At 47.9% G+C, this 25,672-nt stretch overlaps 2 protein-coding genes across 2 annotated transcripts in view; one reads left to right on the plus strand and one right to left on the minus strand.

Annotated features, from left to right (window-relative positions):
- The first annotated feature begins 1,640 nt into the window (after positions 1-1,640).
- LOC124064799 (E3 SUMO-protein ligase ZBED1-like) lies at positions 1,641-3,758 on the plus strand. The gene is made up of 2 exons (XM_046399590.1): positions 1,641-2,148; positions 2,988-3,758. Exons 1-2 carry the CDS (start codon positions 1,924-1,926, stop codon positions 3,438-3,440), a joined length of 678 nt encoding a protein of 225 aa, XP_046255546.1. The 5' UTR covers positions 1,641-1,923; the 3' UTR covers positions 3,441-3,758.
- A 208-nt stretch (positions 3,759-3,966) lies between these two features.
- The window catches only part of si:dkey-22o22.2 (neural-cadherin), an 87,789-nt gene continuing 66,083 nt past the window's right edge, over positions 3,967-25,672 (minus strand). Inside the window, exons 17-34 of the mRNA XM_046399536.1 lie at positions 23,506-23,789; positions 21,087-21,716; positions 19,891-20,887; positions 18,640-18,733; positions 15,920-16,104; positions 15,465-15,700; positions 13,086-13,363; positions 12,193-12,407; positions 11,211-11,338; positions 10,914-11,041; positions 10,636-10,747; positions 9,222-9,402; positions 8,945-9,111; positions 8,582-8,843; positions 8,266-8,446; positions 7,919-8,169; positions 6,844-7,001; positions 3,967-6,593 (exon numbers count right to left, since the gene is read on the minus strand). Of these exons, the coding sequence (XP_046255492.1) occupies positions 5,928-6,593; positions 6,844-7,001; positions 7,919-8,169; positions 8,266-8,446; positions 8,582-8,843; positions 8,945-9,111; positions 9,222-9,402; positions 10,636-10,747; positions 10,914-11,041; positions 11,211-11,338; positions 12,193-12,407; positions 13,086-13,363; positions 15,465-15,700; positions 15,920-16,104; positions 18,640-18,733; positions 19,891-20,887; positions 21,087-21,716; positions 23,506-23,789 (5,153 nt within the window). The 3' untranslated portion in view covers positions 3,967-5,927. The remainder of the gene's footprint in view (positions 6,594-6,843; positions 7,002-7,918; positions 8,170-8,265; positions 8,447-8,581; positions 8,844-8,944; positions 9,112-9,221; positions 9,403-10,635; positions 10,748-10,913; positions 11,042-11,210; positions 11,339-12,192; positions 12,408-13,085; positions 13,364-15,464; positions 15,701-15,919; positions 16,105-18,639; positions 18,734-19,890; positions 20,888-21,086; positions 21,717-23,505; positions 23,790-25,672) is intronic.

The following is a 25,672-nucleotide window of genomic DNA, read 5'->3' on the forward strand; positions in this document are numbered from 1 at the left end:
TAGGTGTGTATTTAAATCCCCTTCACAGATCAAAAAGTCTTCTGAAAGAAACTGATATCACTTCCTGGAGGTGCATAAAAGTTCAGTAAGGTAACTGGATTCCCATCAATCTTTCCCCTTACTAAAATAAATCTGCTCTCCTTATCACCCATTTCAAATGCTGTTTCAAAATTTAGCTTGTTTGAAATGAGAATAGCAACTCCTCTCCCGTGTCCTGATTTATATGAACAAAAAACTTCATTTTATGAGCTCCTTATCTGTCAAGTGGGTCTCCTGTAGGTCAACTACATGGGTCACAGAAATTGTGTCCTTACGCATCCCTCGGCTGTATATATTCTCATTTAGCTGGGGTAAGAGTATAGATGCAAGTTCTTTAAGTAGACACAGCACCGCCTGTGTTAGGTTCTGTTCAGCTCTCCAACACTCCCTCAGCATATTCCTTCCTCTTCTTCAGGACTGCAGGGGGGGTAATCTTGGTCAAAATATATTAGCCTCCCGTTCAGAAAAACCTTCTTCTTTCTCCAGGCCTTGCGCAGAATCCCTTCTTTAATCCTGTATCGGAGGAGTTTGACTGTTATTGACTGTGGCTTATCTTCCCTGTCTTCAGTGGGTCTTGGTGGCCTGTGATCTCTGATTTAATTTCGTTTAGCTGTTCTTTTATGTATTTTTGAAGTCCCAGATCTCCTCCAGAGCTTTGACCAGACTTCGGCTTCATTCGAGTAAGGGTTAGCATTAGCCCCGTCATCTCGTACCTGTGTAGGAGAGCCGTTTTCCGAGTTTTCTTCATTTGCAGGCATTACAGCGGTGCTTTCTTTGTTTGCTTGCTTCTTTCCCATTCTTGCCCCTCTTGTATGTTCAAGTAGTATCTGAAAACCTAGTATTCGACGGTCTAACCTGGCAAAATAAATATCTTATTTTTTAAATATTTTACTTTATTCTGCCATTCAGGATGATGACATCACCGGAACCTCCTGCCTGAAGTTTCTGTCGTGTTGTCTTTATTCCTATTTCAGCTGTTTTCATTCTTCTCTTGCTCAAACATCAGAAACTCAAATACAGCCAAAGAGCACCACAGGTATCTGGGGAAAAGCCATTTTTATTACAAGTCAAATACAAAAGGAACGTTCCATGTTAGGTTGCTATAAAACGTCCATATGTACATGGTTTCACACAAGTCAACAAAGCTCAGCGTTAAGCTGCTTTAAAAACAAAAGTCCAAAGTCATGGACACAACGTGGACTTTCACATCAGCTTGGAAAAAGACACCAGTGTTATTTCATTTGGATGCATAGCGTTGAGTACAATTCTTTGTAGGTTCTTTTATTCAGGCTCCAGAAGAGACATGAAAAATGTCCTTGTGTGCTCCAGTCCCAGCCCCTCTGCTGCCCACACTCCGACTGCTGGATAGAAAGAACACAAGTGTCTTATGTGGACTTTAAAATATCCGGATTGATAGACGCATTTCTCTCAGTCACTAATACATAAAAAAGCTGTCTGTTTGCACTCTTTGCCTGCTCAGATGAGAACGTATTAAACTACATTCATCAGGTGGAGTAAGGATCTGTAGCTGAGAGGTATCAGGCAGGTGTCAGGTCCTCGTCTCGCCTTCATCGCTTCTGTGCTCTCAAATCTGGACAGGGGTGGAAAGTAACGAATTACATTTACTCACGTTACTGTAATTGAGTACTTTTTATGAGTAACTTGTAATTTTCAGAGTAGTTTTTGAAATGCGTAATTTTTACTTTTACTCAATTACATTTTGACCCAAGTATTTTACTTCGCTACATTTGAAACCCCCTCACGTTACTGAGTACAACACTGATAGTTTAAAAAAAAATTGGGCGGAAAACCACTTTGTCCCCGGGATTGAACGTCAATTAAGCGACATTCCATTGCGCGCGCTCTAGATTCCAACGCGTAGGGATGGCTGTTGCAGGTGAGGTGGTTACAATGGACGAGGAGGAACAGTCAGAACGGAAAGAAGAGGAAATACAAAACAAAAACCCTTGGCCCAACTTGGAAGAGCTCTTCGTGTTCAAACGCCAACAGGGGAACAACGTAATAATGCAGTGCAAAATGTGTTTGCCCAGCAAAACGGAGCTTTCAGCCTACAAAACTTCGACGTCTAACTTGCGAAAGCATGTGGTGGTAAGTTAGCACAAGTGTTTTGTCCTTTACATTCCAAACCGTTAATTTATTATTTGTTTTAACTACATCCCATATAACAACCTTCCCATGTAAGCACGCTGTGCCGTGCCATGCCGTGCCGTCATGATGTTATTTTCACCATGATCAAGCCAAGTAAACGAGGGAAGGGGGTGAATAGTGATCGTTCAAAAGTATGGGTGAGTTGAGAAGGGCAGTTGCACGTATTGAAGTTTGCTAAATGTGACGATAAATGAAATGGGATGTTTTGATAGTTTTGAGTATGAGGATAAGGATTGAGGCGATATAACTACACAACATAACGTTATTTAATATGTAGAGAGATTTCCTCAGTTTTTCGCTGTTCGGGACGCCGAGCAATCACCACAGGACTATTATTTTTGCTCTACCCTTTTCTATGATTGTAGCCCTGTCACCTTCAGTTTACAGTTTACAGGTGCAGTGTGTAATATTTTTAGTAGGTTTTTTTTTTCATGCTGCCTATTCACAAATGTTACCTTTTTTCACGAATACCAACATCAAATTCCATGTAGTCATTATGACTGCATTTATGTGCAGAAATACCCTTCTGAAACCATGAAGTTTTGAAGAAGGAATTTGTTGACAGAATTGCTGTATTGACATTATTGAATTATTTTAATGAATTTAATGCCTAGCTAACTGCAGCAATCCTACAGTAGGCCTATTCCAATCAGCATTTTTTTTTAATATAACAGAGTGAGTACAGCACTTGCTTTATAAGGATGAGATTGTTATAGCTTTTGAATAGCATTTTTTTAACATGATTCTTCTCTACCTTCTTGTAATGTTTGTATTTACAGAGAAAGCATCCATCAAAGCTTGCTGTTTTTAGTGCATGTTCACGGAAGTCACTACAGGAGCTAGGAAGCAAGAGTAAACAGAGCAAGCTCCCAGGCATCCAGGCCCAACTTGCGGTGGGAGGTGCCATCCGTGCGTCTCAAGGAACAGTTGACCGCTTCCTCATCAGGCTTATTTGTGAAGGTCACCACCCATTCTCTTTGGTAGAACAGCCAGCATTTAAAGAGTTTGCGGCTGCACTCAATCCTCAATACAAAATGCTATCCAGACCCACTGTTAAGAGCAGAATTGCCGAAGCTACTGCTGATATGAAGACCAAGTTAACAGCGCACCTTAGTAACATAGATCATGTTGCAACCACCACAGATTGTTGGTCAGCTGCTGCTGAAACTAAACAAAAGCTTTACTGGTCTGAAATTGTAGATTGTGGGCTTCCTGGGGACATGTTATTGTGAATAGTACGATCCTGAAACCATTTTAGTTTGAATAGTCTGATCCTGAAGCCATTTTAGTTTGAATAGGCTGATCCTGAAGCCATTTTAGTTTGAATAGTCGGATCCTGAAGCCATTTTTAGTTTGAATAGTCGGATCCTACAGTATGTGCATTTTATTTTGATTTGTGAGACTTCGAATACTGTAATTCTTTTCTCATAATGTTGTTGGCTGGACAATAGGATTGAAACTGTTACTGAGCTCAGTCAAGGGTTTCTTTTAAGTGTGGATGTGCACTTATTCAACTTCGAGGCATATTAAACAACTTGTGCTGAACTTTATTCATGACTCATCCTTTTTGCGTTAGATAAATGAAAGTAATGAAGTAACTAGTACTCAAATTACATTTTAAATGAAGTAATTTTGTACTTTTACTCGAGTACATTTTTAGATGCGTACTTTTACTTTTACTCTGAGTAGAATTTAAGCAAAGTAAAGATACTTTTACTCAATTACATTTTTTCAGTACTTTTTCCACCCCTGAATCTGGACCCCAAAACTTCACTGTTTCGTGCCTCCTCCACAGCTTGACCTCGACTCAACTGCTGAGTGTGTATAAAGATGGCCAACAAAAGAGCCCCCCCCGGTGGCTGGCTGCAGTACAGCTCATAAGCCCCTCCCCCTCCATGTTAGCAGATGGGAACTGAGCCAAACTAAAAAGTACACATCAAATAAATTTTCCCAAAGATGGTTTCTGTCATTGGTTTGTCCTGATTGGCTCAGACGGGTGTGCGGGCAGGAAGTCAATACCGCGGCTCCACCTCCCTATCATTACTGCACAGACTCTGGCTTCAAAGGACATCACCAGAACAAGATGGCAGCACTCGCATGAGGGATGTTTTGGCTTCACTTTTGCGCAGCGGGGGGAAGCGTCGGCCATCTTTATATGTCAGTTCACAGTTCTCGCCTGAACGTGATTTCAGCCTCTGCCGACGCTCAGCTGAAGAAGATTGTCTGCCTGAACCCTGCAGCAGTCTGAGCGACTACAAGCTGAGTAACTTGCTCACAGTGATGGCATCCAGCACATTAACACATTTCACAGCTCACTGCGAGGACAGCAGCCTTGTTCTACGGGAGAGTATAAAAATAATCTCATCTGAAAACTAACTATCAAATCTTATAATACATGTTCTACACAGAAGTGCCGTTTCACCTGGTGAGCTCACAAGGTTTTCACTTCTCAACAGGTTCAGTCTTTTACTGGCAGATTGGTCAGGTCCCGTCTGAGGACTGAGGACTCTGATTCGTACGCTAGTGCAACAGGAAGGTAGAAAAGAGAAAAGAAAAGCTGGTTAATGATCGTGCTGGAGGTCTGCTCGCTTGACCGGACAAATCGATGCTTCTGATGAAAATAAAACTGGAAAAGAAAAGTTGGTCTTTGGGCAACTTTCCCCATCAAATGAACTTTTTGTTTCAGGTCGCGTGGTGGGTCAAAGTACACATGATGCACACGCTACAATAAAATCACATCAAGGCCTGAATGTTTTGGTGTCAACAAACCCAAGAGATTTCTGACAAAGTTTGACTGTAATATTTCCTACAGAAAACATACAACACTGTGACCCTGGATCATCAAAATCTACATTTTGAGAACTCGACGACCCAGAAAATGAAATAAATACAGCACATGGAGCTGCTTTAAAGAACAATGTAAAAGCAAACTAAACCAAAGCTGTGTGACGTGTTCCCGTGTTAAGCTGGTGCATGAACCCATAACGACTCTGTGCTTTTGTTATTTCCAGCCACTGAACCAGAGCTGCAACCTCCGGCATCATCTGGTTTTCTACATGAAGGAACATCAGGATCCTATGATGAACCTCCGGCCCTGAAAAGTCTCGCCATTTTACTTCCACTGTGGATCCACACGGGGGAACGGAGCTGCTGCGTTCACGTCAGTCAGAAGAGTTTCTGTTTTGTTTTAACTGACTTTAAAGGTGACATATTAAACTCGTCCGGTCCTGATGATTCCTCTGTTGAAGCCAGTGTTTCATGCAGCCCAGTGATAAAGTCAGCGCTCTGAGGATTCGTACAAAGTCATGCGGGTCTCGGGGCTTTGCAGTGTGCTATCCATTAATCTCTTATTTTCACCAGAAGGTCTTTCTTTCATTTAAATTACATTTTATTCCTTCATAATTTCAAAATAAGGAGAAACTGAAACCCACTTCTTCTGTCTTTAAAAACAGGTTTCTGTGAACACAAAAGGATATCAGCGTGCTGAAACAAATGGGCACCAACAGGTCACTTTTGCTGCAGACCCTCTTTGGAATAAATGTGGTTTTGTCAGTGAGACAATTCGATAAGTCAAGCACAGCCTTTTAACTGAGCATCAGGACTGTGATTTGAACGCCTCCTTACAGGTTGTCTGGGTTTGGGTTGTTTCAGACGGGACATGAATGCAGCACTCAGTGCCCTTGCAGGACGTTTGTGTGGATGCTGCTCTGTGCTGCCCCCTAGTGGTGATGAGGCAGGAGGTCGTGGCTGTGGCTCCTCTGCATGTAGGCCACTGCGTCCCTGTATGTGAGGACCAGCTGGGGCCGGTCGTACATCTCGCTCAGAGCCTGGAACTTGGGGCCCCACTGCGACAGCGTGTCGTAAACAAACGCCCCTTCGTCATCCTCCTCCTCCTCCTCGTTGCCGCGGCTAATGTTGCTCCGTGACACAGCTGACCCCAGTGAGCTGAGGCTTCCTGCCGACGACCCCGAGCCCTCCACGCACCAGACGTGGTACGCATCCGTCGGGAACGCGTCGCAGTCGTTGTCCGCCTCCCAGATGATTCGCGACACGTAGCTTTTAAAGTCCACGTGGGAGCGCGACCCCGACGGGGGGTCCACATAAGCCCCTCCGTTGCTTGTGTCGGCGTCCCTGCTCACATGAGCAGCGTTGTTAGCAAAGGCTACGTCACTGGAGCAGCTGTTGGTGGTGGCGTGCTGATGATGGAGGTGGTGGTGGTGTGGGATGCTCAGGTAGGGGGCGCCTGAGCTGCAGGAGGAGCCGGACGGGTGGACTTCCTCCTGGGAGCCTGGAGAGGATTTAATGAGCGGGGCGGTGGTGCAGGACGAGGACTGGGACAAACTGGAACACAGCGGACGCTTCAACTCTGTGATGTCATATCCGTTCTGCAAGAAAGAGGGACACACGTCCACCATGTTTTTAATTCGGGATATTGTTGGTTAAAATCTTCACCTTCATGATGTTGAACGTAACACACGAAGAAACCTGTCACCTCCAAGACCTCGTCGTGTGGACACAGAGACAGAAACTCCTCAGCTCTCCTTTCAGTTCTTTATTCCAATTCCATAATCATCGTTCGATCGGTGTGTGTGTCCATGTGTGTGTGTGTGTGTGTGTCTGTGTGTGTGTGTGTACCTGGTCCTGCTCTCCTCCTCCCTCCTCGTTGTAGTTCAGGATGTTTTCTCGGATGTCCTCCCAGCTCTCGTGTTCAGCAGGGATGTGGTAAACTCCTCGCTTCCTGAACTTGTTGCGGCTGCCTTTCTGGTTCCACACAGTCACTGCCACCAGCACCGCTACACGCACACACACGCACACACACACACATGCACACACACACACACACACACACACACACACACACACGCATGCACACACACACGGGCGCACACACAGAGTGAGAGAGGAGGACGGGATAAATATTTTCGTCATCATCTTTGCGTACACACACTTCTCGCTGCTGGAGGAAGCACATGTACTTCCTTCCTGTGCGCTCGCAGCAGTTCGCTCACGTCGCCTCAGTGGATTAATATTCTGCTCATGTCCAAACATCGGTGACATCACGACGAGCAGGTGAGGAACAAACGGGCCCATCAGTGCGAAGGGTCACCTTCTGTTCAGGGGAGAGCAGGGAGCGAGAGGGCTGATGGGAAATGAAGTCTTAATGCCGCTGAGGGGTCGCACGCTCAGGCTCCTCACTGAGACGACTGCTCAGTGGACTCGGAGGAGGTTCACACTGAGGAGGTTCACACTGATTAGGTTCACACTGAGGGGGTTCACACTGAGGAGGTTCACACTGAGGAGGTTCACACTGATTAGGTTCACACTGAGGAGGTTCACACTGAGGAGGTTCACACTGAGGAGGTTCACACTGATTAGGTTCACACTGAGGGGGTTCACACTGAGGAGGTTCACACTCAGCTCCTCAGTGGCTGAGCTCGACTCACTGGTACCAGTCAGTGGACTGACTGCAGTAACTGCAGTACAGTACGTGCATTTACTCAACTGCCATGAGGAGCAGCTTTGAGGTACTTGTACTTTTTATGGTACTTTACCGTTAAAAATTTTGTTTCTAGTTACTTTGAAAATTGACTTTACATACAAATACTGCATAGTATTGAAAAAAAGTGTCAGTACTACAGCACGAGTACTATGAACGTACAACAGGTTAGTAAAGTTAACAGTGAATCTCATTCTCAAATAACAGTCTTACCGAAGAAGACGAGCAGACACATGCTGATGGCCAGGATGGAGCTGGGGCTGAGGGCGGCCAGCCGGTGACCTTTGACCTGCCCCAGCTCGCAGCGCTGACCCCTGAACCCCTCCTGGCACCGGCACCGGTAGCTGTCGGGCGACAGCGCCTGGCAGATTCCACCGTTACGACAGGAAGTAGATCCGCAGGGCGACGGCACACAACGCTGCTGACCTGAGTCGTCTGTCACCGTCACCTGACTGCCGGGACACCTGGGAGACGACAGCGAGGGACGGACGACGTCAGAGCGAGCAGTGGAGCAGAGCGGGGACAGCTGGGTTTGTGTGTGTGCAGGTGTGTTCGTGTACCTGCACTGGTGTTTCCTCCACAGGTCGACGCAGCGCAGCGGGCTGTGACACGGTTGGCTGCTACAGGCATCGCTGGAGCACCCGGAGGAGACGCCCCGCCTCTCCAGGACCGTCACCTGGCCCCGGCTCAGCCCGTCCAGAGGCAGGACCTGACCGTTAAAACGGACGTCCTGCAGACAACCTGAAGGAGGACACATTGGTACTAATACTACTGCTACACAATACTGTCATACTGGGTCATGTGACTGCTGTGAAGCTTTTCCACAACGTTTGGAGACAAAGAGGGGAAACATGACGAGCAGAATCCAAATCTCACCCTGAAAGTCGGCCCCTTCGGCGTCCGGGCTGTTGGCGAGCATCAAGCTGGCCGGATGAACCACGATCTCCCTGCGGCTCCCCAGCCGGGCCTGGACCTCCCTCGAGCCTCCGCCCTGCTCCAGCCGCAGGATAAAGAGGTTGTCATGGCGACTGAGGCTGACCAGGACCCACTGCCCGATGTCCACCCGCTGGCCACGGAGCTGCAGGCCGTGGGCGCCATCGCCAAGGTTAGCACGAACAGAGAGGTGGCCCTCCATGACCTGACAGAGAGAAGAAGACGTCAGCAGGAACTTTCCCAAAGCCCTTCCACCTTTGTAAAGGTGTGACATCCAGGTAACGATGGGCCGAGAGGCGTACCGACCTCCAGGATGATGTACTCGCTGGCCTCCCGGGACGTCACGGCGAGCAGGGTGCCTGAGGTGTTTCTGGTTCGGAGGAGCAGCTGGATGTTTGTGCGGCGAGAGCTGCCGCCTCCTCTGAGCTGATAACGTACGACGCTGCCCGAGTCGAAGGAGAACTCCGGGACGGCTGAGGGGGAGGAGGGACAGATAAGACAGATAAGCTGGACTGAGAAGCACACCTGCATAACGCCGATATAAAAGAGTCGGTGAAATCCGCCGATCGTCAGCGCTCCTCACCCCCGTCACACTTGTGTCCCGTGTATCCTGGGTGGCACTCGCAGCTGAACGAGCCCCAGTCAGCGAGGCAGGAGGCCTGGACGCCACAGGAAGGACCAGCTGCCGTCACGCACACCCCGTCTGTCAGCCTGCAGCCAGGAGCGCTGTCCACGCTCTCACCTGGAGACGCCAGGTCGAACACCTGTGGGACAGGAGGAGGCACAGGGTCAGCCAACACCGTCAGCAGCTCTTCACTCTTTAGTTTTCCTCTTTTTTCAGTCTGAACTGCAGACAGACCGACTTTGACGTGCACTAAACATCTGAACGTGCACAGCTTCCATTCTGTGGTGTGTCAAAGCACCTTAACGCAGGGACACCAAGATGTGGTCTGAATTAATGTTCTGGAAGCAGATTTCTTCTGTCACGAAAAAGGTGAATGAAATTTCCTGAACTGAAATCATTCTGCTTGTTCCAGTCTGAGACTTCGAGTCAGACAAACGCGCTGCGACTTGAGGTCAATGAGAACTTGTGATCTCCGCATCCCTCAGCGTGAACCTGCTGCCTGGAAGCTGTCGTCGCTTCTCGTCTAGCAGCACGTGTAACTGGACTCTTTTCAAACCACTTTGGGATCTCGGGGCTTCCGGAGAGCCGATTACGCCGGACAAACTGCATGGAGCCATTTTGTTGTTTTATGTGGTTGTTTTTAACGTTTTGGAACACGTCTCCAGTTTGTCAACTTGTTTAGCAAGTTGCTGCAATGCAATGTTTTACTGCGACGCGCAACTTTCCATCAGCACGAGGGGGAGCCCATAACCACTGAACCGTCCCCCAACACAGCAGGCAGGCTGGTCCTCGCACAACAGCAACGTGTCTCAGCAGAGTCAAGCAAAGTCTAAATTTTCTGGATGTTGTTGTTGTTGTTGACTCTCCGTGCGCAAAAAAACAAAAGAAAACAGTTGACGACAGTTTGATGTCCCTCTGAAGGCGGAGTCTCAGGCTCGTGAGGAGGGGGGGCGACGCAACACACACCCCCACTGACCACAGGATGCAGCCTCTAGACACAAGGGATTATGGGTAGAGGAGGTTTTCAGAAGGAGCCACAGCAGCTCTTCATTCATATGTGATGTTGGCCTGGTGAGCCAACACACACCACCATCTGTCCAACTGCCGTCCCCCTGGCACACACACAGACACACACACACACACACGCACACACACACACACTCACACACACACACACACACACACTCACACACACACACACACACACACACACATTCATGCACATACGCATACTTACAAACATTAATACTACATTTGAAAGCAAGCACCACACACAGAGGAAATGTTAATGATCTCTCTCTCTCTCTCTCTCACACACACACACACACACACACACACACACACACACACTCACACTCACACACACTGTTACCTGACTGTCCACCACCAGGTTACGGATGCAGCCGGTAAAACTACGATAGCGTCGATGAGGAGGCGTTTCCTTCACTCCTCCCAACTGAAGAGGCTGGAAGACATTCAGATACCTGAGGAAGAAAACCAGGAGGAGGGGAAGGAAGAGGATATAATGTGAGAGAGGAGGAGTAAGGAGTGCAGGAGGAGGTGGAGAAGGAGGTAAAGGAGAAGGAGTGAGCAGAGTACAAACACAGGAAGTGGAGGAGGTGTCGTTCTGTGTCTCCAGGTGTCTCTCACCTCTGGTTTCCTGGCGTCTCTCCTGCAGCTCTGCAGCCGGACTCGTCCATCTCCCGAACGTCCCCCCCGACACCCTCCAACTCGTTCACCGCCACCCCCCCACACTGGTCCAGGATCAGCTGCACAGCCTGAACAGGACGAGACACGAACACCACCATCACATCACATCCTGTCACCAAGAAGATCCAAACTGTCACTGAAACTGCATCACTGCATGAAATAAAGTTACTGGCATCTTCAGGAAAACAAGTCGACTCTACTAAAAGACAAAACCAATCCATCGCCCATCTGTCCTACCTTCCCGTCGCTGATGATGTCGAGGCGATGCCAGCGCCGGTCGGTGACGGTGGCCTTGGGCGGGAGCTGCAGCGTCAGCGTTCCTGATCCGTGATTTATGCTCAGCGCTGGAACCCCGTTCCTCAGCTCTGGATGGGAGGAGGACGAGATTCTTAGTTTTCCTGCTCACAGTAAAATCACACGAGTGATTTTTTGGAACAATATGGAGCAGAGACTCAAGGATGTCATGAAGAAGGACCAAATGCGACCTAAATGTGACCAAAAGTCCGGCTTTTGTCTGGCGTGATGAACCTTCTCCCTTCACTGAATGAAGACCGTGAGACCCGGCTGAAAGCTCTCAGGCTTTAGTGAGAACCTCAGGGTCGATCGTATAAAATCTGTGTGTAACCAAAACGCTTTGGGTTTCTCAGAGGGGGACCTGCTGCTGGCATTCGAGCTGACGTCAGTTCTGTTGTCTGTGCTGCTGTGTGAGCTGCAGGAATCCACTCGATCACTTCTGTGTGTGTGGTTTCCAATATCCTCCCAGCTGCCGTGTGTTTGCGCGACCTCACAGCCACATTATTGAACATGGAAGTGAAAAATGCTTCACAGCGATCAATGCTGTAGCCATCTTTGAGTTTCCACTTCCTGGCCCCACACAGCAGCGGCCCCAGTTCAATAATTACGTAACTTTAATGCCACAAGATTATGCAAGAAGTGTTTGAAAGGCCATCTGCAGGCTAATCCGTTAACACCATGGGAGGTCAGCCGGGGGCTGACATTAGACATTATGAAGCTCTTTGTCCTCTGCGAGGCCGTCCTTACAGCGCCGGACTGAGTCGCTCTTTGTTGAAAAGGCGTTCCCACCAATGCTGTGAAATTAGCGTGTTTGTTAGAGCACTCAGAGGTTGAAAATGCTGCGTTTTCACTGTGAAACCTGTGAAGACTACGAGAGAAATATGAACAGCACAGAAGAATTTCATGAGTTCAGCAGTGAACTCACCGACGGCGATGAAGTCCTCCTGGTCCCCAGGAGGGGCGGCGCCCAGAGGCCCGTTGTAGAGGAGCAGCCCGCTTGCCGACTCGGCCAGGAACTCCAGGGAGATGTGGCTCTGGAAGCAAGGCATGATGGGAGGGAACCAGGCATAGCCCTGACCGCCGAAGCTGTGTTTGGTCTGCTGGCACTCGGGCCCGTCAAACATGGGAGGACACTTACACCTGAGAGACAGCCATGAATTGAGGACATGAATCAGTTCATCTGTTGGGAATTCTTCCAGCTGGGGCAGATGTTTCTGTATGACATCAGGAGCCCAAATCCACAACAAACATCTGAAACATTCATTTTGACTTCATTCATTCCTGTCACTGTGATCTCGACGAATCATGTCCCAGAGCTCTGTCCACACTGCCAGGATTTACCTGGGGAGACAAACTTCTTCGATTTGACTGCAGGAAACAAGGTTTTCATCAAGTCATTAAAACCTCCAGATGGTCAGACACGAACCTCAGTGGCAGCTTTGGTCCTCCTCCCTGTCTAAAACCACATAATAACCATCTCCAGCTCTGTTTCCAGACTTTGAGACAAACAGACACGAGCGGAAACAGAAACCTTGACCGACATCGTGCCAATTAAAAGTGAGAAGAAAGAGGAAAGAGAGTGAAGGAGTTGCGTTCGATATGTAAGCCATTAAAATGGAGTGACCGGTCAGTTAGTGCACATGCAGCTCCAGACAGGAAGTCTCTGCAGGCTTAAGACAGTAGACACAGAGCTGCTACAGTGACAGAATACAGAAATAATGTTTTTATTGGTCAGAATATTCGCTGATAGTTTACAGTGTTCTCATGACTGCTTTTGCCAAAGTTTAATTGGAAGCCAGACCGTCTTCATCCACCCACCTGTAGCCCAGCGGTCCGTCCTGGCAGGCGCCGCCGTTGAGGCAGGGGTTGGTGGGGTACGCGGAGCAGGGCAGGTGGACGGCCTCTCGGGCCCGGCAGCCACATCGTGCTGTCACCGAGGCTGACAGCGACACCAGAGACGTGTTTCCTGTGCTGAGAGCCGCCGGGGTCTGACTGAACGAGACGTCGCTGCTGCAGCCTGCGGACTGACTGCAGTCTGTGTAGGGACAGTCGTCCACGCCCACCTGAGAGATGGACACGCCCAACATGGCCTCCACCTGCACGGGGTCAGGCAAGAGACAGAACAATTAGGATGGAAAGTTAAAAGCTAAATAAAAATACATAAAAATGCTTGTACTAACTGAGAGACCAAACTAACTGAAACCAGCCGTTAGCGTGAAGCTAACCAAACTGAACTGAAACCACAACTAAAAGGGAAGCAAATGAAACAAAACTTAGCAGGAATTCAGCTTGAAATTGAAATTAGGACTAAATGAACATGAAAGGACTGAACTCAACCTGCCATGAAACTAAAACTATGGGTGACATGTGTCAGGTTAAGGTTAGGATAAAACTGAAGTAAAGCTCTTATGAAAATAAAATCAAGATTAAACTAACAGTAATTGGAAATAACATTAAATTAAAAGTTGCATGAAATCATCCCCAGAAAGAACGTGGAAACTAACTTGAGAACATGAAACATGAAAACCATAATTAAAACAAAATCTGGTGTTAGCATAAAGTATCCATAAAACCAAGTAAAACCAGGGCTAATAAAAGCCCAAAGTGTGCCGTGTGAGAATGACAGCAGCTCCTTGATGTGACGTCTACCTGCGTCAGTGATATCTGAACTCACTCTGATGCACTTTGGTGTTCCTCTGTCGCTTTGCCCTCCCCTTAAAGTTTTGCTGTCACTCGCTTCCTGTCGCCGAGTGCACCCCTGTTTCCCTGCTTGTCATCTCACTTCTTTTCTCTCGTTTTGTCTTTATGGGTGAGAGGTTTTCATCACAGTCCCCGCGGGTTTCCTGTCTCTCTCCAACTGCGCGCACTGCTTTTTGTGGGGTTTAGTGGTCGGGCTGACACTCTTACCCACAGTGACTCCCTCTTCCCAGGAAGGGCTTCGGTCTGCCGCTCCGTTCAGCAGCCTGCCCACTTTGGATTCATCAGCCAAGATATTTCCCCTTTTCACCTGAGCTAATTAAAGACACGCCTTTCTTCTGCAGGATTTGATTTGTTATTTTTAATCATATTGTGTGCTTTGCAGTGGTATTTGTACACTTTGTACTGCTCTGTTTGTCCGTCTCCTGGGGTCTGATGCTTCAGAAACATGAAACATGTGACGGCTCGTGACCACGTGGCCACAATAATCACAACATCGATTTAACATCGATTTTGTCATCATTTCTCAAAGAACAATATCAAATAAATCATTTGTTGATATTTTTCAGATGACCTGGTCAGTAGTTTGGACAGACAAACTGCACGGAACAACGGAATAAACGTTTGCAGTGGTGGAAAGTAGATTAAATATTTACTAAAGAATTGCACTTTCAATTCTGCAGTATTTGTACTTCACGTGAGTATTTTCATGTTCTGCTACTCTAAAGATTTTATTGATCCTTAGGAGTGCAGCTCCAACACTGGTTTAACACATGATTATGAAATTAACCGTACTTTAAGTGTGTTCAAATCATATTCCTTTTTCCTTTCACTGAAGAAGCATTTTGGACGCACGAGTATTTCTAAAACTACTTCCTCCACTGCTGAGCGTGCGTGCGTGGCTCCTGCCTCTCACAGTACTGACCTCAGATCAGCAGCTGCTCTCGTGCTTTTAATGGATCTGAAATATTCATCTACGTGTATATATACATACATACATACACACACTCCGTATTTAACCTCGTGTGTGAGACGGAGTGTTAAAGTGTCTGTAAGTGCTGGCTGAGACGCACGTCTGAACGTGAGACCGTCATGTTTAATCGATGTGTAATTAAAGTGTCATTAAGCCTTCCTGTGTGCAGCACTCCTCCTCACCTCCCTCCTCTGCTTTTAAAGGGATGTTCCCCTTTTTTGTCTTTCCAAAAGTTTTCCAAGAAAACATTAGTGACGATATGAACTCGCTTGTGAGGAGTGATTAAAATCTGACATAGTCTTGATATTTTTAATATATTACTGTACATTCTATATGTCTTTTGAGACCAGCCAGTTCAGAACGCAGCAGTTCGTGGCTAAAATGGAGCATCAGTCAGAAACAAACTGACATGACAGTCACTGAATTCATAACCTTGAATTTATTTAAAAATAAAAACAAAATACGGCAGCTGTGAACTACATTCAGTGCACCTGAAGACCCCTCTCAGCCTCTGACTATCCCCTCACCTTGGCTTTGTTTGCCGCCACGTAGCCGTGCAGCTTCTCCGCCTTGTAGTACGGCGAGCCGTGAGCGGCAAACCACACGTTGAGGATCTTCTCCCCCCGATGGCCAGCGTCGCCCACAGAGAAGATCTGGACGTTTTCCGGCGACGTCTGCAGGAGTTCGGCCAACATTCGCCCCAGAAGGGAGAACCGACTCTCCTCACCTCCACTACTGCTAAAAAACTCCTCCACTGTCAGATCTGTAAGACGAGATTTACTGAAACTTTATAAACCGTCAGGAGAAAACCATCAGCGTGCCGTGCAGCTGAAGAGGCAAGAGAAGAAGAACAGGGAGGTTTTTTCACTGCCCTTAAATTACAGTTACCATGGCAACCACTAACATGTGTTGAGTCATTATCAAGCACTTCAAAAACACCCAATAACAAAGCACTGGGTTCAAAAAACGTGTTCTGACTCACTGGTGAAGCGGACGGAGGCAGCGTTTTTCAGAGCGTCCTGATGCAGCTCCCTGACGTCCACCTGAGCTGTGGAGGTGACGTCGGGCCAGGTGTGGTCCGACACGCGCACCTGCAGACGGTACGAGCCCGGTGGAGCCCCTTCCCTGATACTGAGCTGCCCTGAGCTCTGGTTCAGACTGAACAACCTGAGAGAGAAGGACGGAGTTTAACAGGATGTGAAAGTGTTGTGGTGGTCCTCAGTTAATAATAATAATAAACTTCACTTAAATAGCACTTTTCAATGCTTCACTAAAGAGATAAAATCAGACAAGGCAGGCAAAAAAGTAACAAAAACAAGACAATCAGTTAAAAAGAAACAAAAACAGTATAATTAGGCATGGAGATCAAGTTATGAGATCTGCTGGACTGTGGGATCTGGACTGCCGGAGTCCCAGCCACAAAACAAGAAGAAGAACAAATCCAGCCTGATGCTCTCATTCCTCCATTTTCTCTGCAGGTAAAGTCTTTCTCAGATGGGACTCCCCAGATCAGACTTGGACCAGATGGAGGTCCATGGCTGAACTTGGATCAATGTTTTTGATCTGCAAGATGCTTTGGCGCCATCCACTCTGCTGCACCAGAGTCGATGCCAGGCCATGTGGCCCGGGTCCAGACCTGGTCCTGAATATGTGCCACCAGGCTCATGTAACTGATTAACCTCCTTTCACCGTGCCGACCTTCAGAGTTCAGAGCAGACAGATTAATTAACCGCAAATGAATGAAAGCCAAAACTGGATCCGACCTGCTGCAGGACAGACCGCTAACGCGCCTTCTCCTGGATTTATGTCACGCTTTAAAGATCTCAAACCCTGCAACACGGCACTTCACTAACAGGGAACAAATAAGACAAAACATGCAGATCAAATCCCACACAAATGACTGTGTGTCGGAACAGGATGCTGATATCGTCTTCTTTTTATGTAACCTGCTGTTTGCTGTCTTGATTTCCTGTGCGGTGACACCTTGTTATTGGCCCACTGGGGCTGCTTCACCCCACCTGAACGTTGTTCTTCTGTTTCCTCCAGTATGGATCACTTCTAAACGTAAATAAGATGCAACCTAAAGCTGATCCATACTGTGAACAAATTGCTATCTGCGGGCTGCAGTGCTGACGAGTTCACGAGCCTCTGTGGGAATTTTCGAGCGTTTCCTTTGTTCTTGCCGTCTCCTGTCGTCCCTCCTTATAGGTATCTCGTTAGAAGAGAAGGTGGCAGGGAGCGCAATCAGGCTCTCCTTTCAACACGCCCGCATGAAGCCTCGCCTCATCAAACAAAACGAGCGCGCCCTCGCCGTGCTTCACTAGGAATTTTCAATACTGCTGGTTATGAAGTATTAATAGCATTGTTCCTGACAAGTCAGATCCCCTTTGCTATCTCTCTCTCCTCCCCGTCCTCTGCCCTTTCATTCTCTTTCACTCCGTCTTTGTTCCCCCCTTCAAACTGCCTGTTTCTCTGTCCCAATTTTCCTTTCTCCTCTTTGTCGCACCGCACCTTTGTACTGTCGCTCCCTCTCTATTTTAAACCTGTCAGTTCCTGTGCTGCTGCTTTTATTTTCTCTTCATTTCTTTATGCGTCTCTGGCTGCGTGTCACATGAGAGGGGACACTTTAAGGGGGAATCTTTTCTGCTTTAGCTCCAGCACATCCTAAAACAGCTTTATAGCTGCCATTCACTGGATGCTTTTATCCAAAACTACTCATATTATGCCTAACAGGAGTGTGTACGTTCATAGTAAGGATGGTCCAAATGGCTTGCTGACTGCCTCTTGGCTGTACCCCCTTGTGCACCAGTCAAGTCTGTCCAGACGTGGATATCTGACCAACATAGTGACTGACAGAGAGCTTCATCACATGATGCAACAACAACCACCTGAAGCTCATTCAAACCAATGAGCTTCAAACATGGATGTTGCTGCAGAGAAGCTACAGACTCTAAAACTTGGAGGCTTCACACACATGTTCAAAACAGCAGCACAGAGGATCTCTACAATCAGCACAGTTTCAAGGTGGACACCCGAGATTAGAGTCACCAGTTGAGAATGTGACCACATGTGGAATGTGGTCCCAATCTGTCCCACAGGAAACATCATGACATAACATTGAAGCTGACCTTAGACCTTCGGGATAGAAAATGTCATCATTTTATCCTGAAATGGTCAGAATTGGTGCACAAATTCTGGGATGGGATGGATGGATACCTCCACACGCAGGTATAAAAACTGGAAAATCACAGTAAACCAGCCCCACCCACCTCAGAAAAGAGAAGCTTGGTGCTCATGTCAACCATATGTCTTCTTCGATCCCCAACAGATATTTCAAATATTACCCATGTGGCTCCTAAGCTCTGACCAGCATTTATCTAGTTCAGTACCCATCCCTAAAGTACTCTTTACCTCCATTACTTATTTTTTGCCTTTTTCATCGTCATCACTTCACATGTCTACACAACCCACCGACCTTTCTCTCTCTTTCTCATTTTATACACTCTGTCTTGTCTTTCTACCTCTTCTTTTCTTTACATGGCTGCCCTTCTACCTTATTACCATGAGGCCTTGATCTCCTTCAAAGCCCTCTGCCTCTCTTCACCTCAACATCTATAACTCCTCCATCTCTACTGTCACCTCCGTCACTTTCCTTTTTCCATGTCACCATTTCAGACTTTTCACCACACAAGATCAAAGTACCTGGACGGTTTGCCTTCGAACCGGTACACCTTCTCACTCCAGTCATCAAGGTCAGGGGATTGAACTCGCCCGAGCACCGTCGTCGGGAGAATACCTGTCAGGAAGTGGGAAGAAAAACACACAGAAAAGTTAAAAAAAAAAAGAAAAAAAAGAGAGAGCATCCGGCTCTGAAAGGAATTAGTTTTGAGTGCAAATGATCCCTGCGGTACAACCCAAAAAATTAAGAGCGAAGGAAAGAAAGTGGGTGCTTCTTTGAGGAGATAAGGTGGCAGGTGACGCCTCATTGGCACACACGGCCATGGTTTGACAGCACAGCAGTAAGATATGCACACTTTAGAGTCGCTCGCACAGTGTTTTTCTCCCCCCTTCCAAAAAAAGCTGAACGCAGCACTGTAATCTCTTTAGCTGTGAAATCAGCTGCCTTTTAAAAATGGCTCCTGTTTATGTGCCCGTCAAACCTGGGATTTAAGCTGGAGTTAATTGTTTGCTTCATGGCATGTTGTTGAGCTACGTGATGGATTCATATTAGCGGGTTAATGTACTTTCATGTGGAAAGGCCCCCGAGAGGGAATCCACTAAAAATACATTACAGAAAACCTTCGTTTTTCCAGCAAATTACAGGAGGCTGACAGATGGTATGAAACGCTAAATAAGTGATGTGGGCTGAAACGGGAGGCTGTGAGCAGTCAACTGTGACAAGTACAACACGAGCACAGAGCACTCAGGAGGTGGTGGAAGGGACGCTGGGGAACGTAAAGGTTAGAAGAACCAGTCTGTGACCATAAAGACACCAGTTCGAATCCCTGAGAACAGCTGGTGGACTCTGATCTGAGACAAAAAGCCACACATGTTCCCTTGTCCATCTACAACTACCAACGGGGCGATTTGTGCTGCCTTGACAGAAAGAAGTAAGTTATACTTTGAGCTGCAAAGTCTGGATAAATAAAGGTTAACAAGTTAAAACAAAAACACAGAATAAAGACACACACTGACGCCTCAGTTGTGCCCAAGTGAGGAAAAATGTTTCAGTAACTATGTTATTCGTACTTCGTAATGGTTCACTTTGATCTCCCACTCAATCAGAGAAGAGCCTGGGGCCCGTTACATATAACAGGGTTTTTCCATGGGACGGGGTCACTGTGGAGTGCCAAGCCAGGCTGTGATGACAAACCTTTCCACACAGCCTCACAGCAGGACATAGCAGCTGCGGGATCCGGCAACCACCCTACATCTATTTATTCCAATGCATACCTTCATAACTGTAGACAATGAAGTTGGTGTGTCCCGGTGAGTGAGGGTGGTCATTCCTGTCACCAATGATGACTGTCAGTGTGCTGGTGGAGCTCATTGGAGGAGAGCCGCTGTCAATCATGAGAATTGGGAGGTGGTACTCCTTCTGCCGCTCACGGTCGAAGGTCCGCAGGGCGGTGATGGCTGCGCTGCCATTTCGAAAGTCAGTCAAATTAAAGTTGGTGGCGTCTGAGGTGAGCATGAGGAGCCTTATGGAGAATGGTCCACCATTAGTGGAGGTGTCCCGGTCCGTGGCATGGAGGAGGAGGGAGGTTTCGTTCATTTGAACAGCCTGGGGTGCCGGCGTGTTCTCCCAAACGACAGGCTTATAGGGGACCTCGAACTCTGGCCCGTTGTCATTAATGTCAAGTATGGTTACCATGACTATGGCGGTGCCAGTCAGTGATGGACTCCCGGCATCTGTGGCGAGGACCATGATCCTGTGCTGGGAAATTTTTTCTCTGTCCAAAGAATCGGCTACTACCACCCAACCAGACTGGTCCACCAGAAACTGACTGTAGGGGTCCGACTCCTTTGAAATACTGTAAGAAAAACGTCCATTTTGGCCCGAGTCGAGATCAGAGGCTGTAATCTGAGCAACAATTGTCCCCACAGGTACGTCTTCAGACATGGCTGGTGACTCATAGAATTGTGGGAAGAACACTGGGGCATGATCATTGGCGTCTTCCACCTGAACTAGACAGTAGGCCAGGCTGAAGAAATCAGCGTCTTCAGCCTTCAGAGTCAAATTGAAAGTCCTCTCGTGGGGCTTCTCGAAGTCAACTCTTTTCTTAAGTTTTATCACGCCGCGTCGGTTCACTTTATCTGTCTCCACGAAGAACTTCCTGTCCTCATCACCGCCAACAATGCTGAAGGTTACTACAGCGTTCTCGCCCTCATCTCCATCTGTGGCAGAAACTACAAGAACCTCGCTGTTCACCTCCAGGTCCTCTGTCACCTGAGCACCATAGGACACAACTGAATTATTATCTGAATTATTATAAGCCAACATGCTGAAGGAAAGTGCTGTGAATGTTCTGGACTGGTGACTTTTCCTAAAGCCTCTCGGTCTTATGTAAAGTAAGTACTTCGAATTGTCTCATTCTATAAAATAAAGGTTCTCTGAAACTTGCTTCAACTTGCTTTGATGGACTCACCTGAGTAGTGTAGAGCCTCTGAGTGAAGACAGGTGGGTGATCATTGACGTCTGACACCATGATAGTAGCTGTCCCTGTTCCCGCCAAGCCCCCTCCGTCCCTGGCCTCCACCACCACCAGATACCGCTCCTCCACCTCCCGGTCCAGAGAACGCAGAACCGTGTAGATGGTCCCTGTGCTGGCGTTAATGGAGAACAGGTTGAGGTTAATCTCATTGCGCACATTCTTGATGATGCTGTAGGTCAGCATGGCGTTCTTGCCCTCATTGGGGTCATCCAGGTCCATGGCACGCATCTCCATGACAGAAGTGTCGGCAGGTGAATTCTCAGGCACTTGGCCAACAAAACATCCATCCCCTTCCAGTACCGGGCATGGGAAGAAGGGGGCGTTGTCGTTGACATCTCGGACCTCTAAGAGCACATCAGCGAACCCTGTGAGTCCTGTACCTCCTTCGTCTGTGGCAAGGACAAGGAATCTCCAGGCTGGGCGCTCCTCGCGATCCAGGCGCCGTTTGGCGTAGATTCTTCCCGTGCGCTCATCAATGGTGAACTCACCACCGGCACCCTGGCCATGGAGCGAGTAACGTAGGGCGGTCTGATCAGCCTCCTGGTCTGGATCTGTGGCTGACACCTGCAAAGGACAAGGAAAAAAAATCCAAAATAAGACGAAGACTTATGAAGAACCATTACCACATCACAGCAACATCCTCAGCCCTTCGACCCTCACATGGACTGAGGAAAAACTCCCAGAAGAACCTTTAACTGGGAAACACTGGGAGGAAGCTCAGGGTGAGCAGCAGAGGAGGGATCCCTCACCCAGGACGGGCAGACGTGCAGTAGATGTTGTACAGGCAGGAGAGCAGTTAACTGCCAAAATGTTAAAAAAGGAAGAAAATCAGGCACAGAACACCATTTCTCTTGGTAATGAAATGGATTTCATTAAATTATACAGAAATCTGCACTGAAACGTGGTCGCTGGCTGTCAGACTTTTCGCTCCAGCTGACAACAACATTTTTCCTCTTTAAAAGAACTATTGCTTTTTGAGCTGAGGTGTCTTATCAAAACAGTCGAATTGCTTTTTCATTATGTATGAATGTCAAGCCAAACAAATAGGACACGAGGCAGGGAGCTGATTGCAGCAGCTGCCCCCGCGCTCAGGAATAAACATTTCTCTGCTGCTTTGTCCTGTTTGCTTAATTAACCTGCCTCGCCGCTATCTCCCCGAACGAGGGGACAGGAGCGGCGGCGACGACGACACCAGCTCTCACATCTGTCACCGCGACGCACGGCGCAATTAAAAGTTAATAGACGCCAACAAAAGTGGGAAAAAAAGCACACTTTTAGCCTTTCTTCTCCTCTTTTCTCAGCAGAGGGTTTGTTTACAGAGGCCTTTGAAGTTTTCTCTCCCCCCTCCTCCCGCCGACGCCTCCCCCCTGTTGGCTCTCTGTGCGCCCTGACAACATGATGCAGGTAGACAATATTGAAGATGAGCAGTCGCGGCGCCACAGAGGAGGTGAAGTCACAGAATATTCATTTCAAATTAGATTCCCCGTTCACTATCTGCTGAATTGTATTAAACCACAGGGCTCGAAGCGGCGTGCGTTCAGGTGCGCTGGAAAAACTATCGAGAGGGTTAGAGAGGAACCGAGCGTATATCAAATCAATTCCAGCAGGCGAGGGGAAGCAGGACTCGGTGACACACGCCTCTCTGACGGGGATTACTTTCCTGCCCTCTCCGACGCACTTCACCTTTTTAATCTGATTTAGCTCGGCGGCACATGCACATTACTGTGAATTACCGGAGTGAGGTGTGACGAAAGGAGGGTGGAAGCCACAGAAGAAGGAGGGCGACTCTGACTTTCAGAGGCAACTTTTCAGATCCCCGTCAGCTTTTATTGTGTTAAACAATGTCACACATGTGTGGTGTATTAGAGTGTGGACACAGGACCTCTGCTGAGGTGTCCCTCCAGGCTGACCAGCTCCATGTCTGAAGCGTGACCAACGCTATTAAATTTATGTATATTAAACCTGATACATTTTCACATCTTGTTCATATAAACAACAGACTCCTTCGTGGAGAAGGTGCGTCCAGATACTCTCTCGCGTTTACATTTCAAACAGTTTCATCTGGACCGGATGGACATCTGATCAGTGCTGTTATTTAAAGCTTAACAGCTAAAAACAAAGGCTGCGCTGTCCGTTCATTTCCTGCATCCGCTCAAACTGTGCGGGGTCACAGCGGGGCTCAAATGTATCCCAGAATGCACTGGTTGAAGGGGAGCGTACAGACTTGTATTAGCTTCGTTCGTATCAGAACCCGATTGTGCTGCGTGTGAGCTCTGGAGGTGGATGTGTGATTCGGTTGCTATGCGGCGTAAACCAGTTCCAAATGTCAAACCTCACATGTGTAATTACTGACCTCCAGGATGAAAACGGGCAGCTGGGTGAGCTCCTCCGTCACAGCGGCGTGGTACTCGGTCTGGCTGAAGACGGGCGCCTCGTCGTTGCGATTGACCACCCGAACCACCACCAGCGTCTCGTTCTCCCACTTCCCGTCCGAGGCGACCAGCCGGAGCTCGTAGTGCTGCTCCATCTCGTAGTCCAGCGGCTGGGCCACGAAGATGGTGCCCACCTCGGGCTCCACGTCGAAGGTTCCCATGATGTTTCCTGAGGTGATCTGGTAGCGCAGCTTGGCGTTGGCACCTGGAAGGTGGAGGACGTGGACACCAGGTCAGATTTGTTGATACCTTCTACAGTGTTGGAGGAAATGATCAGTTAGAGGTAGATGAGCAAAAACGTCTTTCAGTCATGAAGTCGATCAACTGGACAGATTTACAGATTTAATGAATCCCAGCTCTGATCAGAAACATTTAATTCTTTCTGGCTTTACTGAGTCAGAACTGTTTGGTTTGTTTCCTCAGTTTCAAACCCTCACAATTTGCTTTTGGGAGAACTAATTATGCAATCTGTACACGTCACCTTGGATGACATGATCCATCACACGCAAGTGATTCCAACATCGGATAATACTGGAGCAGATTTCCATGCAGGAAAACAAGTGTTTGATTGGCAGTGTAAACACACACACACACACACACACACACACACACAGTGATGACCCCTGTGGACCGAAGCAGCACATATAAAATATTTGGGAGGAAAACAGGCGTCTCTCTCACAGTGGGGCTCATTAGATGCCTTGCTCTGCTCCACACTTCCTCTCTGTCTCTCTCTCTCTCTCTCTCTCACACACACACACACACACACACACACACACTTGTGGGGTGTTGAAACCCTTACCTTAATCGAATTTGTCTATTTCTTTACATTATCTCTGGTCTTTTCCAGTCCAGGGCTGCTTGGTTGACAAGCTAACCGCTAGCTAGCACTTAGCGCAAACAGCTCCCAGGAATGCTGGGTAATTTCTTCACACAGGTCCATCTACTTCCCCCTGGTGCTTTGTTCACCGTTGCACATCATTTCCTTCAGTAAAAAGTTAACGAAGGGCCAGAATAAAGCTCACGCTTGCTGACGGTCAGTTAGCAAACCTGTTAGCTTAGCTCACACAGTTCGCACAGCGTACTTTGCACAGTCTGTCTCCGTTCTGGATCCTCTATGACAAGATGGCTTCCTATTGGTCAACAGCACAAATTGGCACAAATTTTCACCCAAGTTTAAATGGTGTGGACACCATTTTGAATTGTGCTGCTCTGATCAGTCAGATCAGAAGAGGAGTTCAGTTAAACCTGCCAGACTCCTCCTCCTCCTGCCTTCCTTTACTAATGTTTCCTTCCCTCCTTTCCTCTCCAGCCTCTGTTGACCACTTGTCTCTTGAACCTCCCCTTGCTATCCTCCTTCCTCCTTTTCCTCTTTCACCTGCTCTCCTTTTTCCTGTTAATCTCCACCCTTTATCTTTCTTTTCTTCTCCTGACTTCCCTCTCTCCTCCCACTCCTCCTCCTCCTCCTCCTCTCTCTGTCCTTCCTCTCCTGTTGCTTCTCTCCTGTCCTCTTATCCCCTAAAATCCTCTTTCCCCTGACCTCATCGCTTCCTCCTTTCCTTTCCTCTGTTCACCTCTTCTTTCCCCGTAGAGTGAAGAGATGCTGACGCACACACATGGACATGGTAAACACACACATGTGCACACACACACTCAGATGCGTGATCAGAGCCCAGAGGTCTGTCAGGGTCCAGCTTGTTCTCTGTTTACCGGCACCAAGGAGACTTGAGGAGACAAACACCTTCTGTGGAGACGTGGAGGACCTTGAGTTCGTGTGTGTGTGTGAGGAAAAGCTTAAGTGCACTGGTCCATCTCAGCCTCTGAGCACGATCCATCGTGACACTCGCCGAGCGGCTGTGTGTGTGTGTGTGTACGCGTGTGTGTGTAAATGTGTATGATGGGGAGTAGCTCCAGCGGTTTTTTGCCTCCGGCGCCCTCCCTAATGATCAGTCTGGCCATATGGTGTTGCCCTCTTAACACACACACACACACACACACACACACACTTTGGTTGGGGCTGATTTAATTCGAAGCCTAGCAGGAGGCCCAAAATTGAGATTAAGGTCAGATGTGTGCTCGTCGTGAGGT

The sequence above is a fragment of the Scatophagus argus genome, chromosome 9, assembly GCF_020382885.2.
Source record: "Scatophagus argus isolate fScaArg1 chromosome 9, fScaArg1.pri, whole genome shotgun sequence".
In the NCBI taxonomy this organism is placed as follows: domain Eukaryota; kingdom Metazoa; phylum Chordata; class Actinopteri; family Scatophagidae; genus Scatophagus; species Scatophagus argus.